This window comes from Anopheles nili, chromosome 2 (assembly GCF_943737925.1).
Source record: "Anopheles nili chromosome 2, idAnoNiliSN_F5_01, whole genome shotgun sequence".
In the NCBI taxonomy this organism is placed as follows: Eukaryota; Metazoa; Arthropoda; class Insecta; order Diptera; family Culicidae; genus Anopheles; species Anopheles nili.
In genome coordinates, this window is record NC_071291.1 from 67413436 (window position 1) to 67432190 (window position 18755).

The 18755-nt window shown below is 51.2% G+C and overlaps 1 protein-coding gene across 1 annotated transcript; it reads right to left on the reverse strand.

Moving 5' to 3' along the window:
- Positions 1 to 4534: 4534 nt before the first annotated feature.
- Positions 4535 to 15376, reverse strand: LOC128730895 (chitin deacetylase 1). The gene is made up of 5 exons (XM_053823982.1): positions 15275 to 15376; positions 11698 to 11858; positions 11351 to 11600; positions 6122 to 6443; positions 4535 to 6012 (listed from the first exon to the last, which is right to left on the reverse strand). Exons 1-5 carry the CDS (start codon positions 15324 to 15326, stop codon positions 5184 to 5186), a joined length of 1614 nt encoding a protein of 537 aa, XP_053679957.1. The 5' UTR covers positions 15327 to 15376; the 3' UTR covers positions 4535 to 5183.
- Positions 15377 to 18755: the final 3379 nt, after the last annotated feature.

An 18755-nucleotide genomic window follows, 5' to 3' on the forward strand; every position in this document is an offset into this window, starting at 1 on the left:
TCAAGGCTGAGAGTTCACACCGGCTCGTGTCACCGCAAGGATTGTGGTTCACTTTTTTTTGTTTGTGTCGCTTCGCTTCACTGACCCGGCCAACTCGTTCACCTTCCGCAGTGAGCCGCAGAAGATAGGAAAACGCTCAGCACTCGTTGCGACACGCGCCGTCCGGTTTGCCAGCTAGCCAGCCTGCCTGGTGGAATGCTTTCCTTGTGGTTCGTGTCGCGACCGACCGGGTGAGACAATTAGTCTCCTTCAGATAGCGTATAAATGGCGCGTGTAGGGTGCGGAATTGGTCATATTTATCAAACGAATGCACCCCGACACCAGGACTGAGAGACCGACCGGTACGGAACTTCATTCCATACCGACGGGTGGCCAGGTGATAGAACTGCATTGCCTTACATTGGTCGAACAGCATACAGGTTCCATGGTGCAGAAGTAAAAAACGACTCTTGTTGTGCCACATTCAAATGCATCTAAATTGTGGAAATGGTACGGGCCAATGGACATTGTTATTAATGTCAGATAAAGGGTCAATAAATAATCCAGACACAAGAACTTCTTATCCAACCAAGTTCTGAAGCATTTCTGCTCTACATCTGTCTGGTGTTTTAATGCAATTAATAAATTCATAATCGTGGAAATTTTTACTTACTGAAGATGTCATTTTGCAAGTCAATAATTTTTGGAAATTATAATTCACACTTGAACCGAATTTTTCTGAGAAAGAAGTATGTGAAACATATCCAAAGAAACTCTATTTTAAGTAGAAATCAGTTTGCTTTCGACAGTATCAACCGGGGCTTGCCACCTGGTTCCCAAAACCAATTCTCGAGTTGATTCTCTTCATGCAGACAATTGCAACACCTTCCCATCCCGTACCGAACGGCAGTTGCAATGATTAGAAGCTTAAATTAGCGCCTACTGATCACCAGCTGGGTGAGTCTAAGCGATCAATTCCATTCCCCCGTCAATCGATTGTCATTCTAAGTCCTTTCCCACTCCCTAGAAATGGCCGTCCGCGTGGAATGCTAATTTCCTTCGTACAGTTATACGGCTTAATTGCGCCATGAGACGGGACCGATCGGGGCCGCCGATCGCTTGAGTGCAGTAGTACGATAGCACAGATAGCGGTACCGGAATCCGACTTCCAGCCGGTAGTTTCGGTAAGCATTGCGACGTGCTGGGCGTAATCTTAGCCACCCGCACGGTAGCCCGCCCGTAGGTAGGTCAATTTGCTTGACAGAGCCCGGAATCGAATGGAAACGCCGATTCGAATGGCCCACGCCGATCGGTGGCAACGGCAGGTGAATGCGAACCGTCAGCAACGCGATGGTTGAACGGTTTTTTCTTTTAATTGCATTTGCCCCATGCCTTTTCCTACCGGGTACCTTCCTTTGGAGGTCGACGCGGATTGCTTCGAGAGGGCTTCACGGGTTTTGCGGAATTCGGTCGTTTCCTCAGTGTTTTTGCTCATTTTCCTTTGAGTTGGTGTAAATTCTAAGGCCTAAGGTGCTAATTCCGGGGTGCACGAGAACGTCGCTTGATTTACGGGTTCTGCACGATGTCGAAATTTCCTGCGCCAGTGAATCAGCGCAAATAGGGGTTCTATTAATGCCAAATAAAGTACTGCTTCTGCTGCTGGGAAGGCAATAAATTTCGGGCCGACAAGACGATCGACGTCTTCAAAGGAAGTGCCTACTTCCAGCGCGCGCGCGCGCACATATTTTCACAAAAAAAAGAACAGATAACCGACAATCAAATGCGAAAATTATCATCCATTACATCGCCACACGATCTGGGCGCTTTCGCAAAACCGTGGCTCTTGACAAACGGTACGGCGTGCTCCTCACGAACTTGACATATAACCGCGGCATGACATGGCCCCTCCTGCGCCATCGTGAGAAGCCCGTCACCTTCGTCATCGTTCCCATCCTTTCGTACGACGGGGAGGTGAATTTTTCTGGTACCGAATTTGTAGCATTTTGTTCGCCCGCCGATAATTGACAGATGGACGGGCGAGGAAGTGACGCGATCGTGGCACGGGGTGGGGGGGGGCAGGCGATCACCGCAAACGCAACGGTGAATTATGAAAGGAACCGAAAGGGGTAGGTGTGCTAACGGTTTTGCCTCCCCCTATAAGGGGTTGAGGGTGACGATGTCGATCGTTTACGTCGCAATCGAGCCGAAGGGTGGCGCAAATGGGAACCCTTGAATCTCCATCATGGCAGCGCAGATCGACAGAGGTGAGGGTTAATTAGACGATCCCAGGTTCCTTGTTCAGTGCCTTGGTTTGGAGCCAACGCGGATGCTCTTTGGTGTTTGGAAAAACCCAACCCTCTGACACTGGCGTACCGAAGGCGTAAAAGGAGCCACTACGACGCATTCCACGATTCGCGCTTCGAAGCTTTGCCGAAATGATCACGCACAGTGTGCCCCGCGACATTTGCAGACGTCTTTTAAGGGTGCGACCGTTGCATTATCACGCCCTGCTCACGATGCCGTGTCGATTGAACATGCCGCCCTTTTGCTTTTCACCCCCGGGGGTGAACTTTGCAACCTTCTCCTGTTTCATCGGGAGGTGGCTTTTTTTTTTCTTTTATATTGAAATGAAATATTATGCCATTAAACCTTCCTCTATCACGAGGCGGATGTTCTGTGCTTTTGTGCCCCGTTCTTTGTTGGGTGTTGGGACGCGATCGTGCGCCCTTTTGTAAAGCCCCGATGTGAGAATGTGAGGCTTTTTTCTTCACCACGGCTTGGAGATGACCAGCCGTTTGTTAAAATCCATTCAACCTTGAACCAAGGGGTCTGCTACCATGATGGCTCAATACCCTGTGCCGCACACTTACACACGTTCTTTTATCCCGATTCCAACCCCGGCCCATTCCCCGGCGCCAATGAGCCGTTCGCCGTTCGGCGGACGATTCATTATCATAAATACTACAAAACATGCCAGTCAACGAGCGACACGTCATGGCGTCCCTAACACGCGAAGGTGTCGAGGCCTGATCTCGGTTCTGTTCGTTTGTCTTGCTGCCCTTCGCCTGTATGTACGCCATCTTTTTCTGCGAAGAACCAACCACGTGGCCACGTGGAAAGGGAAGCTCGTTCAGGCTTTTCCCGTACGAGGGCTTTCGCGTGGGTTCCCATCAGCTACCGGTTGCCGTATTGACGGTTGCGGATTTAATCAGCAACCGGTAAACAACGGTGCAGTCGTGAGATTTAAGCCCAGCCTGCCACCCTTCGCGTGTGTGTGTGCAAGCAACATAGTGGACAGGGTGAAAAAAAGCCACCCCTCTGGCATCAACTGTCTCTAATTCAATCTCAAACATGTGCCACCCGTTTTACCCTTTCCCGGTGATCGATCTCGCGTTGCCACGATGCAGACAGGGAAGCAGACGACAACGAGTGGCTGCAGACAGCCGGGGCAAAGGAGTTAAAATTGAAATACAAAAATAATAAAAACACGCACACACAAAACATACGCAAATGCTACACTCTCCTGTGCGGCCTAAGCCTGCCGTGAGGCTGGGGCGCGAGAAGAGGTGCGGGTGTGTGTCGCAGTCATGCGAGCGGGTTCGTGGCATGATTACTGGATCACCTTGGATCGGATAGAAAATGAAAACGTGGGGAGAGAAATCACTCTCGCGCCGTCCCTTTCGGTTTCATCCCTCCCCGGTGCAGTTTCACCCTTCGGGTTGGCGGATTGAGCCAACTTTCGATCGATCGTTCGATCCGATGCAACAAGAACTATCGCAACATGCTACCCTGCGTGGAGTGAAGAGAGAGAAAGAGAGAGAGAGAGAGAGAGAGAGAGAGAGTGATAGAAACAACACAGCGTGTATTGATCATTTACGATTCGTGTTTTCTTTCTCTAAAATAGTCTTTATTTTTGTCTTCTTTTCAATTTCTGCATAACAACGCTCGACAGTACATGATGCGATCGCTCATTGAGACAGGGAATGGGGTGGTACAGGGAGAGGGGTGTAGGGGGAGAAGGAGCTTTAACGTGTGCTTTTCATTCTGGTTCGCCATTTTCCACTGGCCTGGTCGGTCACTTCGCTAGGGCGCGTTTGGGCGGAATTTTCACGCTCGCGCTTCTCGCAGACTACAGTGTGTCTCAAAAGCTTGGCTACCTTGGATAGATGGGCGTTAGCCGTTGCCATGCCACCGTACAAAACGTTTTGGGCCGGGTCGTACGGCCACCGAAATCACTTAAACAACTAGCGTCTACACAGTATTTACATATTAATCGAGTCGACGAGGGTTGTGGGCAGCGAAACCAATGAAAAAGGGATAAGCGAAAGCGATAGAGTGAGAGAGAGAGAGAGAGAGAAAATCAGAAAGAAGTATTAAAAAAAACCACGGTAAAGCACCGATGGCGTGCCATTTTGGTGCATTTCGTGGCGATGTTCGTGTGAGTAGGTGTGAGCGTTTTTTTCCCACCACGTCGTGTGAAAATCGGGAAAGATGGGAAAATGGTGGAACAGGGCACTTCTTCTGTCCATTCACCCCTCGGATGTGCAATCAATGATACTTTCGTCGTCGTTTGCCATTGTGTGTTTCGTAGTGGGTTGAATGGTATTTTGTATTTTTTTTTCAATTCGTTATTTTTCTCTTCCATTTTCTTTGTTTTGTATTAAATTAAGTTATAAACGACAAAAAAATACATAATTGTAATATCCACAGCATTCGTTTTTTTTCTTCAATTCCTCCTGCGTGTTCCTGTGTTGAGTGTGATTATGTCTGCATATGTGTATGTGTGTGTGTTTGATTGTCGATGTAAAACAGAGGACCGCCGCCCCTCCCGGGCTTGCTTGTAAATGGGGTAGTCTCGTAAATGGCCATCGATTCGTTATTCGGTGTGAAGATGCGTCTAAGCACATGCTGTGGGCTACGAGGCGCGAGACTAGACATTGAGGGGTTCTAGCCCGGGGTGCGAGAGAGAGAGAGTGAGAGAGAGAGAAAGGGAGAGGCGGGGAAAATGGGGAAACTACCGTCGGAAGCAACACGGCTAAAAGGTGAGAGAAGCCGCACGTTCGCAACCGGCTAAAAGCTCCCGCCGGGCGACACATTAAAGAAGGCGCAGATAGAAGAGATAGTAAGGCTGTTATTAAGCCGCGCTCCGTCAAAGGGATGGACGATGTGCCACAGATAGGACAGACAAAAAGGACCTACTGGTCTTAGAAGAACCCATCACCGGTAGGATCGTTCACCCACGGGTAGTTGTTAGGGCAACGGACACACGTCTGCAGGTTGATGGTCTCCCCAGGAACCTCCTTGGAGGTGAGCTTGCAGGAATGCGGCACCCAACAGGCGGGCTGGCCCTCAACAACGCACTTCTCCCTCCACGGTTCGAAGTTCTTCACCTCGTTGGTCGTTCTCGGGTTCTGGATCCACTGGATCACCTGCGTCATGGTGACGAAGTACACATCGTTGTGGTTTGACAGGACCTCATCGATCCAGTACAGGAAAGCGTCCAGGAACTCTGGGTTGTTCTTCAACCAGGCCGCATGGAAGTACAGCCCCAGCGGAGCCCGGTTCTGGTCGTAATGCCGATCGAAGTTGTGGTTGAGGAAGTTGTAGAACTGGTCCCCGGTGAGAATGTTCGAGCAGGAGTCAACCATGGCGCAACCTGGCAGGTACTCGTCGTTGGTCGGATCCTCCCGGCGATCGAGCTCGTTCATCACCATCTCCCAGACGGCGTGTGAGCGCGTCGGGCAGGACTGCAGGTTACCGTGGCAACGGTGTGGCATACGGAAGTACATCGTGTACGGCCATAGTGGTGGGTTCGAGAGCGGCGCAGTGATCGTTGAGTCGTACAGGAACGCCTGTTCCTCCATCATCGTGAACTGGTTGTTGCCACCGACGCGCAGGTACGGTGCACGAACACCGACCACAGAGTTGTCCGTGATGTTGGCGTACTTCTCGATGATGATCCGCATACCAGCCATCTCCTTCGCCCAGTCATCCACGGTTGCGTTCGACCAGAAGCGTTCCTCATCGTTATGGCTATGAGAGAAGGCGAAAGAGACACAAAGGGTCGATCATCAAACCACGACCCTTAGCGAGCAACCTCAGCCTCCTCATGTATGAGCTGAGCTGACAAAGCGCTACTTACGTGATCGAGTGGACTGCGATCTCGTGGCCCTTACGATGCGTCTCCTGCACAGCCGAGTAGTTGGTGTACTTGTGCGAGACAAAGTACGTCGCCTTGATGTCGCACCCGTTCGGGTTCTTGCGCTTACCGTTGAAGATCTCCTTATACAGATCGATGTTGTTGTTGTTGATCGCATCGTCGAAGGTGATGGTGATCATCATCGGCACATCCTTGGCGGGCAGATTACCAGGAATGGTGGTGCCGTCCTCCGAGCAGAAACAGTCTGGCAGCACGCACACGGACTCGTCGCACGGTGGCGCACGATTCGGATCGTTCTCGATGTCTGGTATGGTGGAGAATGGCGCAAAACGTCAGCAACGAGTGGTGGTGCAATTTTGTGTTTTAACGATTTCCTACTCTCGCCTGATTGATCGACCGTCCGGTTGCGATTGCGAACCCGGACGTTTTTGCACGCGGTGGCTTTTTCAAGGTTTTTCACAACCAAACCGGCAACCCACGATGCATGTTTACACTCACATGACTTGCAGCTCGTTGTCACCTTACCGTAGGGACAAAGAAACCCGCAAAACCTTCCATCCCTGCGAACATCCCGGGGAGTTGCAGTCGTTTACATCTTTCCTAGTAGCCGCTCGATAGCCTTGTTCCGGGACGTGAAATCACGAAACCCGAAATCGAACGTTAAAGCTTCCGCAAGCTTCGCACCGGCCATGACACAAGCCAGCGGCCATCAGCGGGCCAGGTTCCAGTTTTCGTCGAAATCGAGAGTGAAATTCAATTTACATACCAACGAAAACGGCTCGCAAGCGCACGCCGACGGCGTGGAGATTCCGTAAAGATCACGCCGATTTGATAACACGCGCCCGATCGATCGAGGCCTCCGGAGGGGGTGCGAGCCTAGTTTTTCTTTTTCACTCTCTCTCTCTCTCACTCACTCACTCTCTCTCTCTCTCATCCCCATGACCCGCTGCAGACGGCGGGCGTCCCACTGATCGTTCACTTTCGTTCGAAACCGCAAAACCGGCTCGGGATTATGCGTCGCCCGCCATTCGGGAGAAGGTGCTATTACGCAAAGCGAAAGTGTGTGCTTACGGGGTTCGACCAGACCGGACTGGTGGAGGGGGGGAAGGGGGGGGGGGTTGCTAGGAGCTAATAAGGGGGCACCCAGCCACCGCACACTGGGGGGATGATGGCCGGCGTGTCCGAAAATGTGAGCTCCACACGGACGATAATGAGGCCCGTACGCAAGGAACCTGTTTGTGCGGGCACGCTCTAGTCTCTAGGGGCAGGTCTGACCGGCGCGATCACGCGCTTGAAATGTCCCGCCGACGTGGCTTGGCATCTCGTGTGACGTACGCGGAAGGGAAGGGCCTGGGCTGGAGTTATGCGTACCTATATGTGCCGGCTCGCTAAGTGGCAGGCTCACCGTTCGATGCTTCCTGGTTGCTTCCTGCTTCTTGCATTGCGCACCCGCCGGAGCTAAACCGGATCTGGGTGGTTGATTGGGGCACTTTCCATCGACGTAGACGTTGAGTGGCCCCGGTGGGGATCTACGGTAGGTTCTCGAGATCCTTTTGGCAAAAAAAACACCTCTTTAGGAGGTACGCCTTTCAGGTTCTGATCGACTCAAGCTCCCAGAATGGATTAGAGGAGACCGAATTGGACTCGGAACACTGAAAGGTATGGCCATGGAATTGGACCAAGCGAGATGTCTGATGTCCTGCGAAGGCTAAAGACACCCAGACTCTGATCTTTGCTAATTGCTAAGCTGATTAAAACGCAATAGAAACTGCATTTCATGCTTCCTGGTGGCAGAGTTTTGGCGAATGTCATTTGAATGTCATTTGGAATTTGGGCCTACAATATCGCTTTGTTATTGGAGCTCTTTCTTCAACAATGTCCGTAATCCTTGAGCAGGAAAACTTGCCAAATGGCGGCTATATAAGCTTCACGAAAACCGATCATCTGCCGCTCGCTAAAGTGGCCCAATTCGGCACGACATTGGCACAAATAGATCTCAACCATCGCACACCGGCACGCGAGAAGGAAGAAAAAGAAAATGGCACCGCATTCTCAGGCTCGTTGCGCTATTAAACGGCCTGCTAGCTGGAGCGGAAATTAATCCACAATGGCCCCATTAGCCAGGGCGTCCAATACGCGAAACCACGAAACGTGTGGACGGACAACCCACCGGGGCGCTGATGAAGAAAGAAACTGCACCGCTCGCTGCACGCTATTTCAACAATTTCGAGCCAGCTGGCACGAGCCGGCTGCCTGGCGAGCTGTTGGGCACAAAATGGCGTATAAATAACGCCATTAGTCGCGCCCCAGCCCACGCGCACGAGCCACGCGCAGAACGCGCAAGTTTGGGAAAGAATTCGGGCGGCCTGACTGAATCCTGGGCCTCCTGAGCCTCAGGAACTTCACCTCAGCTGCACCGGTAGGGTGCGGTGAGGCTTCTGCCATTCCCTGCCCGCGTTAATTGCTTTGTGTCTGCACCGGGAGGCTTGAAATTGAAGTCACTCCACCTTCACGAGACGAACCGAGCCCAGGCTATCGGTCCCCGGTGTTGGTTGCGTAAGCGAAACCCCCGAACCGGAGAGACACCCATGGAGGTGGTGGTGGTGGTGCGCATAACCTACAAACCCGCTTTGCCCGCCGGGCATGCCGGGGTCCTTCGGTGCTGCCAGCCAGGACCGGTTCGCGAACCGTTTGCACGAGCGGTGGCAAACCCGACTGACCTAAACCGGGCCCCTGAGGTGGCATGCTTTGGTTGGTTTGCAATTGCTAGAGAAATTGCGACTCCTCCCGGTGTCGGCGCATGGCATCGTTTCTAATTTCTTGTTTTTTTTTTTGCAAGCTTGCTTGCTTGTGTGTGTGTGTGTGTGTGTGTTTGAAAGCTTTTTTCTTTCACCATCTCCCGTGGAGCATTGGATCGTTTTTGGGAATGTCAACTGGCGACCGAAGCAAATCATTTCGATGCTCGTTTGCATATTATGCAAAAAATGGCAGATGAGCCAGCGAACAAAAAAATCCCCCGCACACACACACTCGGGGTGGTGATGCGCAAAACAACAGCTTTCGGGGGCCTTTGGGGATGGTCTAAAATATGCGCACATAATTACCGCGGCACGATCGCGGCGAAGAATAAGAAGTGATCTTAAAATAGGCTCTGAATAGGCCGCCAGTTCCCAGCGCTTTTGCGCGATCGCTCAGCTTCTTGCGTGACATTGCGCCCACCGACACAGGCGCTCGGAGGATGAGGCAGAGAGAGAGAGAGAGAAACAGAGAGAAAAAGAGAGTGAGGTGCCGGCAAGCGATCGCGGTGGCAGCGTAAGCCATTGCGTAAGCGTTTGCAATTCCACCTGCTGTTGCTGCTGCTGCCGGTTTTCACTGGGGTCCGTGTGTGTTTTTTTTTGCGATGTCGAAGCCCATACCCTGCGCTTGCTCACGAGCATCACCTTAGGGATCGTGTTGAAGGTAGCGTGATCACATGCGCTAAATGGCGTACCACTTGCCAACGCGCAAGCTTTACCAAAAGTACCTATTTGCGGCGAGAGAAATGGAGCCGAGGAACTGCAAAATCGGGATGCCGACCACATCCGGCCCGAGTAGCCTTTCTCCTTTCACCTTCGGACCGTCGGCCAGGATTCGCACAAGCGCGATTGGGAGCGAAAAACGAATAAGCAAGCAAAAATAAAAAATAAACCAACCCTGGCCAGGTGTTCCTGGTTTCACGCGCGCAACAATTACGCCTGCGCTGGAAACGCACCCGCAGCGAGGCGGAGGCACGCTTGAGGCTAAAGTGCATGCGAAATGTGAAAGCCACCAGCCGAGAGCCACACGGATTTGTTATTTTGTAACGCCCGCACGAGAGCGGAGAAATTCCGCCTCGCGCACGTCCCCACGGCCACTCTGGGCGTGCTCTTAAAAGGAAAAGGTTGGCGCGGCGTGTTTTCGAGCTGTTTTTTTTTGTTTTGTTTTCGAGTGTTTTTTTCCCTCTTCGTTTTCGTTTGTCTGAAAAGGTCCTTTCCATTTTGCGGGGTCCCCTACTGCGGGGTCGAGAAAGAGAAAGTTTGGTTCGGTGAAATTGTTCGATCGGATTGCTGGTGGTTAAAAATAGTCGCGATCAGCCAGATCGAGGACGATCGCGCCAGGGTTTATGGGAACCGATGGGGAAAGGGATCGAGTTGGAAACAGGCTCATAAAACACACACACACACACCCTGGGGGTGAGATGTTCCCTCGGCGCGCACGTGCAAGGTCAGCAGCGTAAGGCTCGTGGGCGATCGCGCGAACGATCGAAAATAGACATCCCCGCGGGTGATCCCTGGCGGTGAGCACATGCTTTTCTTTCGATTTTTCGTTGTTGTTTTTTTTTTGCCAACCCCTTTTGCTGTGGCTCCGATCTAGGTCCCCACCGGGCGCTCCCTCAAGGACGTCCGGCCGATCGTCTGCAATCGGTCGCGATGGAGACCGAGCCGAAGAAGACGAAGAAAAAAAAAAGCTCACCAGCGCACACCACTCATGGGGCGCACGCGCGTGTGGAATGTGATCTTTCTATCCCGGCACCCCCTTCACGGTGTCCCCCCATCGGAAGGATTTGTGGTTTTTGCCACCCTCTTTTCGTAACAATCCGGCACCAAACCGGCGCACGTTGGCTGCTTCTGCTTCGTCGGCCCCCCTCGGGGGCATTATTTAAAAGGAATCCAGTTTTTCGCTGCCACGCCTCGCGGCGGACTGCAGACTGTCGGATTGGGACGGAGAAGGAGAAGGGGACGGGAAGGGAGAGGAAGGAGGAGGAGGGGCTTAGGACTGGCGGCGGGGCCAACGGGAGACGAGATTATGCAAATCGTCCTCGTCGGCCCGGTCCGGCCACTTGTCGCCGCGTCACGGATTATGGATGTGAATTTTTCGGTATTATTATTACCGACATATTCTTCTTCTTCTTCTTGTTTTTCTTTTTTCAACCCCCATTTTCATCTGCCCGGGTAAGGTGCGCACGGGTGATCTATGGCTCGGGCGCAAAAGGTGGGTTTTTGGCCGCAAAAAAAAAAGGTGCCACGGTTAATTTTGGCGCGTAACATTTTGAGATCACGCGATCGCGCGGTTGTGAAATCCCTGTCAACGAGGATCGTCGGTCCAAGGGAAGGACACGCAAGCGAGAGAGAGAGAGAGAGAGAGAGAGAGAGCGAAAGCGCACATACAAAGAGCATACGAGGGTTGACTTACCGCAGGAGTTCTCGTCCGAGCCGTCCGAGCAGTCCTTCTCGCCGTTACAGAAGAGTCCACGCTCGATGCAGTTACCATCACCGCACGCCAGGAAACCATCCTGACAGAGCGGTTCGTCTGTGATCAGCAGCGGCTTTACCTTGCGCTCCTTGTTCTTGAATTTGCAGTTCTTCACCGCATCCTTCCAGTCGCACGTTTGCTTCTCAATGTCGAAGTACAGCCCAGCCGGACAGCGGATCGCTTGCAGGCCCTGTGCGGCGAAAGGATCGACAAACGAAAAAAAAAACGAAAGGGTTTTTCGTTAGACTTTTCCGACTCGCTTCCAACGCCTGCTACGGTCTACTTACCGACGATGTGCACTGGATGACGTCACGGCAGTTGTCGCCTTCACCCGCAACCAACCGGAACCATTCGCCGGCATCTTTGTCTTTGCAGAGCTCCTTCTCGAACGACTCCTCCTTCTTGGTGGTTTCTTCCGCCTGTCGCTTGATTCGGACCTCGGCTGTCGCTGTGAACGTGTGCGCGGAAAATTTGCCATTAGAATTAAAGTCGCTTCGGTGCGTTCTCGGGTCGAAGGTCACCCGAAAGCGGGCATCTTAATCATTTCTAGCTACATTCGTACGTTGCGTCTTGGAATGCAATTTTAGCAACTCGAACCCAACGTGACCTAGAGACCATTGGTGGTCGGGACGTTGAGCAATCGAGCTGCGTGCCGAGATGCGCATCTCGACGATGGGCGATTAAGGCCCTCATTGAACACTTGAACCTTGACCTCCTCCGGTTTTTGTGGTGGGCCTCTTACCGAACTTTACCGCAAGCTACATTGCGCAGCTCGGCGGGCTCGTTCACCGAGCGCTGCAATCGATACCCTTGATGAGCGCGTCGAGTTACCGAGCCATGTCGGAGGTAAATAAGCCCGCCGAGAAAAGAAAAAGCTCCCTGCGCTTTAGCGTGAGTCGTGCGGAAAAGAATGGCTCAGTAGGGATGGGAGCCAGCTTGTATTTTTTTTGCCTTTATTGCGCTGTGGCAGCTCACGCTGGGCGCTCCTTGTGCCGGTGGCATCGAACGTGCGCGTGATTGTGTAAAAAGTTCTCGCAAGCATCCCTTTTCGGTAGTAGGAGAAACACCACCAACAACAACAGCAGCAGTAGTAGTAGCGGGTGCGGGCCCTTAGACAGCACATTCTTCAGCACGAAAGCGCCCGAAGCCAGACCCATTCGTGCAGGTGCAGGTGAGCCAGCACACCGTTTGCCCTATAACGGTTGCATCGGCGCGGTTCGTGATGGCGCGGATCCCATCCCCGATGGGTTGGTGCGAAAGGAACAAACAACAATGAGTGGGAAGAAGCACAGGCGCAGGTTGACATTTGATGCGGCACCCAAATGTTGCGAAATGTGCGCGAGATCAGCGGTGGAGATCATTTTCCAGGCCCGCATAATGCTGCGCCCCACGCCGAGCCCTTTCATCTGCCCGAATCGGTGCCGGTGGTGTGCTTGGAGTTGATGTGTTTAAGATTTCTTAGTTTTTCTTGTTGTTCCCGTTTTTTTTTTGGGTGCAATCAACCCTCGTGAAGCGGGAGTGTAGGTTATTTCGGGACGCGTAATCCACGAGGGTGAATTGTTTCAACGATCGCGCTGCGTCATCTCACAATCGAAAGAAGTGAAACTGACGGAGCTCAGCTCGACAAAAAATCCCACCTCAAACCCAAATTGATGGCGAGAGTAAGCACGATCGCCTGCTCTTGCGTGTTGGGAATGGAATATTGCTCATCAAAAAATTATATTTATGAAACAAAACAAAAAATGGTACCAAATAACCCATCAACCACACTTGCAACCGCAAAAGCGGGGCGAGTTGCTGTGCCCAACGCGGAAAAGCTCTCCCTTCGTTGGTTCAATCTCATCGCCGACACGCGTTTCGATCCGTTCGATTGCATAAGTCACCCCTTTAGCTACCCGCGGAAACAACAAATCAACTCCGGACCCGCGACGACGACGACGGGCTTGGAAAAGGATGTAATGGCAAAATAAGTAACCCGCACCCATAATTGCTGGCACTTGGTGCCCGGTGCCTTCATTACCGGTCGAAGGAAAGGCAGCAAAAAAAAAACCCCCACACACACAGACACACAACGACCCGGCAACCAGAAAGCCCATCCGTGCGCACCCGCCGGTTTGGTTTGATATCGAAAGCGAACGGGCAAACGCCAGTAAGCGATCAGTTCACGCAAGTCCGGATCGTGCTTGCGTAAAGTGGCAAGCACGTGGGAGAGCTCGAAAGAAAGAAAAAAAAACGACCTCTCAAAATCTTATCCGCAAGCCAATCCGCAATGCCAATAATGGTGGCATCCTCGCACGAGGATTGCGGTTCTCATTCTCACGACGCAAAAGCTCGCAGGTCGGCGAGGTGGCCCCAGGGGGTGGTCGAATAATTGGGGGTGGTTTAGTGTTTTTCGTGTGTGAACGGTATGTTGCGGGCGGAAAAGGCTTTCCGCTCCGTTGAGGCCGTGACGTGCGAAAGATGGTACCAAAATGAATGCGAACGTACGAGCGAGCACTCAACGGCGGGTCGTCATTAGCGCGTGCTGATGGGCTGCATTTTGTCTTTTGAATGTTGCTCGTGATCGAACAAGCGATAATTACCGCGAGTTGCAGCAATGGGTTCACTTTTTGCAAACAACACCGTGCAGGTTTTTTCGTGAAGTCGTTGATAGTTAAACATTAAAGCTTTTGGGGACGTGATGGGCAAATGCAGGGGTTGAAAGCTCAACTAAAAAGCTTCACAATTGGTAGGAATTTCACGATGAAAATTAAAACTTCTTATTATGATTTATCCGCAATAAAAAGGATAAAATGCTATAATACGAACAGATTTATCCTGTACCTGTTGAAGTCTCTTGTAGGTGTAGAAGAAACTTCACAAAATGTCTTGAGGATGGATAAGAGCTTACATCTGCCTGGATTAGCCCTTCAAAAGCTTCACCAGCCAACAGGACGCTTTGGAAAATGGCCCAAAAAACGCCACCAAACCAAGTTATCATCACACTCTCCAAAGGTCACTCCAACTCCCCACAGGTGGGTGACATTTTATGAGGTGATCCTAAAGATGTCTGCATATGATCCTGGTGGCGGTTTCCATCTCCACCGTCCAGCGATCGATTTCGATTTCGATTTCCGAAACCCCACAGCCCACTTGGAAGAAAGGCCCACCGTTTTGGCTTGCATTTTGCGGCCACCAGACGGAACTGGTTTCGCGCCCGGATTCACCGCCCGCCGTTGTTGGTTCATCCCGCAATCACCCCCCAGGGTTGCATTATCACGTAATATACTCGGCTCGTCTCACGCACGGGCTGCGTTCGAGCGCTCGATTGTATAATGCGGAGCCCACGGATGCTGATCCGTCTGTGCATCCGGTAGCGGGGAGAAAACGCAACAACAAAAAAATACCAAACACCTCCATAACCATCTCGCATCACGCAGGACGACCCTCTGCTCTGTAAGGAGTTCCTTTTCACGTAAAACCGCCCTAGGACGGAAGTGCGAAACGAGCGAAGGCGCATCGCAACTAGGCCACGGCGCAGGAATGTCACTCTCCCACGCAGAACAGCCCAACCCGCCGCGAGCGATTGTTAGCCAGCCTGTCGTGAGGGTGGTTTTCTCTCGAAACGCCACCACCCGAGGGTGGTACTCGCGTGAAAGCCAACCACGCAAAGGGAGCGTGGATTTTCGTTTCGTTTCGTATTTTTTTTTGTTTTGTGAAAGGCCACCCAACTTTTCCAACAGCCCCACGGCACCGTTTACGTGACACCGAAACTGGTTCTTGCTAAATTTGCTCCCGATCCGCTCGAACGGGCACCCACCTCCCTTTTTAGGGGGAGGCCACAATTCCTTCGACGAAGAGTTCTTAAATCTGGGGCTCGCTTACCTGCCGTCACCGCCAGCGCGAGGATGCCAATTAAGGCCAGCAACTTCACCATCGTGACCACGAACGCACTTTCGCCGTCTGCGGGTCCTCCTGCTGCTGTTGCTCGAAGTTCCCGAAACACGCCTCACTCACTCGCTCGCAAACCGCTCGCGTCGTCCTCTGGTCTTGTCCGGCTACGGGGGCCGGTTGGGGCTTTTTCGTCGGGTTTTCGGTGGATCTTGTTTTGGTTTGGCGCTCGGATGCTACTTTTGGTGGCAAAGTCCCGGGCACGCTGGCTCCTGGATCGCTGCCGACACTGCAATGTACGCACTCTGCCCGTCGCAGCTAAAATGAAACTAAAGTTGTCCGCACTCGGGGGCAAAAATCTGCGTTCTCGCAGCCACCGGTCTCGCGCGCGCGCGCGTACGTTCGCTTGCTTGTTCGGCCGCTCACCGAGGGTTTTTGGTGGAGGGGACAAACCATTCGGTGTTGGTGCTGCGCGGGTGGCTTTCGTTTGGCGGGTGGCCGAATTTCCACCACCATTGGTTTTCATCGGGTGGCACTCAGCAGTGGTTTGGCGTGGGGTGGGGATTGAGCTCTCACGTTGGTGGAGAGCTTTTTGAGTTACGGAGATCGAAGAGTTTGCTGCACAGTTCGACGTTGAGGATGGCTCGCGATCGATCGCACATTTTTCGCCTTTTAATTCGACTGATTTAGACGCGTATTTTATCGATAAAATTGATTAAATTTAAGATAAATCACCTATATGTGTGTTGGGAGAATGGGAATTTAAAACTATCTCCGGAAAAACTAAACACATCAAAATATTCGAGAGTCAAAAATGTATTAGCTTTTTATTGGAAAATTAAAAAAAGTATGAAATTGTAAAACATATTTTATCCTCAATGTTTACACCTTTTTAAAAAACATAATTTTTTTTGGGTTTTGTTTATCCACACCCTTTTTCAACATCTCTTAGAAAGGGTAATGATATGGCATGAACTATTTGAAAAATAAGCCAAATGCATCTGTGATCTAGTCATATAATAAGCTCAATTATTCGCCTATATTTCGCATGGCATTTAATTCGTGATGCATATTTAATTCGTGAAGCCATTTATTGCCCGGCTCATGTCCCGGAGCCAGTGTTTAAATGCCAATGTAAGCTTTGTGCCCTCATGAGTGCCACTCAAATGGAATGCCTGAGCCTCTTCTGGTGGGGAGCAAAAGCTCTCCAAAATCGCCACTCGATCGCTGAAAACGAGGGGTTGAGAAGCCCACTATGCCTTCGAAAAGCTTAAACACATGGAGAATTTGTTTTTTGGACGGTCTATTGTAAAGAAGTTTATCCTTGACAAGGACAATAAATTGTCTGTTTTTCTTGTAAATTGCAACGTTTCAAACATGTTTACGTAGGGTTTTCGTATGCACAAAACTCAACTGTGCATAAGTTGACCACGATCAAAAAGCTTCTCCCAGTGTCCTCATTTATACGTTTGTTTTTTCTTCGCTAACGATTCTTTTCTCCCTTTTTCCATCACCAATGAGGTCTGATCTTTCGTCCCAACTGCTTCCGCTTTGGTCTGACGCGAACTCAACCGAACTTGCACTTGCACCTGAGTTTGGCTGGGGTTTCGAGGGGAAAACAGCACTCATGCGGATCTGAGCCTCGTTAAGCCACGGATACACGTGGAAAAGGTGTCCAAAATAACACTGGAGCTCTTCCTGTCTTAGTTTTATTTAAGGCTGTATTATGATCAAAGTGATAAATGTCTATATTAATGTTTTAAAATATTCAAAACTCATTGAATATTGTATTAATTATGCAATTATTCGTCTCACACAAGCCTCTATTTTAAAGTGTTATATTTGTAATATCTGTTTTGAATACTAATGTTCATGCTGTTCAGGGATGAATGTTCAATACCCAAAGATACACCCCCAAGATAGGCCAAACCCGATCCAAAACAACAAAAGAACGATTGTCGCTCCGCAAACACGTAATCGAAAAAGTCAAATTATTCGTAATCAACCTCCCATCCCAACTCTTAGGCATCGCACCCTTTTCCTAATTATTGCGCAACTCAAAATCACGAAAATCAAACATCCACACCACGGCTCCGATCGAACCCAGGACGCCCGCGTTCGGTTCCCTTTCTGTTCCCAGCAGAAGACGGCAGCAAAAAAAAATGCACGGTGAATGCATGATGCGAGCCGCAACCGGGAGAAACATTGAAACAATCATGCCCCCGGTACGTCGGCGGCACCCTGAGCATCGGAACGCCGCGGCATGGAACGAATCGCGCCAGCCCACCAGCCTGGCAATGCACCGTGACATGGATTAAGCATTCCTCGAGCCCTCGCCCGGCCGGGTTGGGAAAGAATTTGAATATTAAATCACTCGTGCGCCACCACCAAGCCACCGCCAAGCTCCTGAAGCTCACGACATCTGAGGCGGGTGTATGACATGTGCCCCGATGAGCTGCGGTGACATTTTGCCGCGACCCGGAGCCTGATGCGCTAAGGTGCACTTGTAAATGCACCGGGTGTGCGCCGGTCGTTGTGGGTACGTTTTTTTTTTGTCTTTTACTCAACCCACCGGTGGCGTGGAACTAGAAACGTTAGTCATTCGGCCGATGAAGTGACGGAAATGGAGGCGTTGCGAGGCCTCCTAAGCTGGTTGGGGGGTTGGTTTTTTTTTCTGTTGTTTTAGACCATACACTTTTTTAATTGAACCTTGCGCACGAGGAAGTCATTATTCGAGGGGCTTGCTACTACCGTTAGTTTTGAACGGGTGTTGGTTAGGGCTCGAAGTGGAGAGTTCTAGAGCTAGTCATAGTCTGCTGGTGTTGATCGTAGAAGCGTTCGATAAAGCTCCTTTCAGTCATGGCGTAAATACATGATTTTGAAGAGTCAAAAATATTGATAAACATAGCCCCTAGATGTACTTCTGTCATGTTCTGATGAGTTTTTGACAGGTGAATGTTGCGCGAATATTACGCGTATCCTTGCGGCAACTTTCAAGGACCTTGGAATGATTGATTTCACCCGAAATCGAGTGCTTCGAACACCGATAATCATTTCCAAGGGCACGTGGATGCGTGATGGATGATGATTCCCTGATGAAGCTAGACATCCTCCAGCCGAAGATGACGGCCAGTTACCCTTGCAAGGAGACCCCCTGCGTTAAAGGACAGGAAGCGTTAAGGACGCACAGGTACGCCCTTCCACGTGAGTTCAAAGTACCCCTTCGAAAGGATGGACTCATGGACTTCTGGTGGCGTAAACCTGACCGTCTCGATCACCTCCTGATACCCCATTTCAGGGCAGCTCGTTACACTGACCTTCATTGGAACCCGGATCTTGTTGGACAGGTTTCGCCACCGGGGGGTTGTTCCTCGCAACTCCCTCTCCGCCCCGGCCACTTCACGCGTCTCCCGGCCACTTAAGAACCAGGAAGACATTCTCGCAGGCCGCTTTGGGAAAGCATGATAACACATGC

Excerpts from the sequence above, each read along its gene's own strand:
- LOC128730895 (XM_053823982.1), bottom strand. The coding sequence starts at position 15,326 with ATGGTGAAGTTGCTGGCCTTAATTGGCATCCTCGCGCTGGCGGTGACG. Across the intron at positions 6,444-11,350 it reads CTCGGACGAGAACTCCTGCG|ACATCGAGAACGATCCGAAT; the intron begins GTAAGTCAACCC and ends CCACCATACCAG. Across the intron at positions 6,013-6,121 it reads ATCGCAGTCCACTCGATCAC|CCATAACGATGAGGAACGCT; the intron begins GTAAGTAGCGCT and ends CTTCTCTCATAG.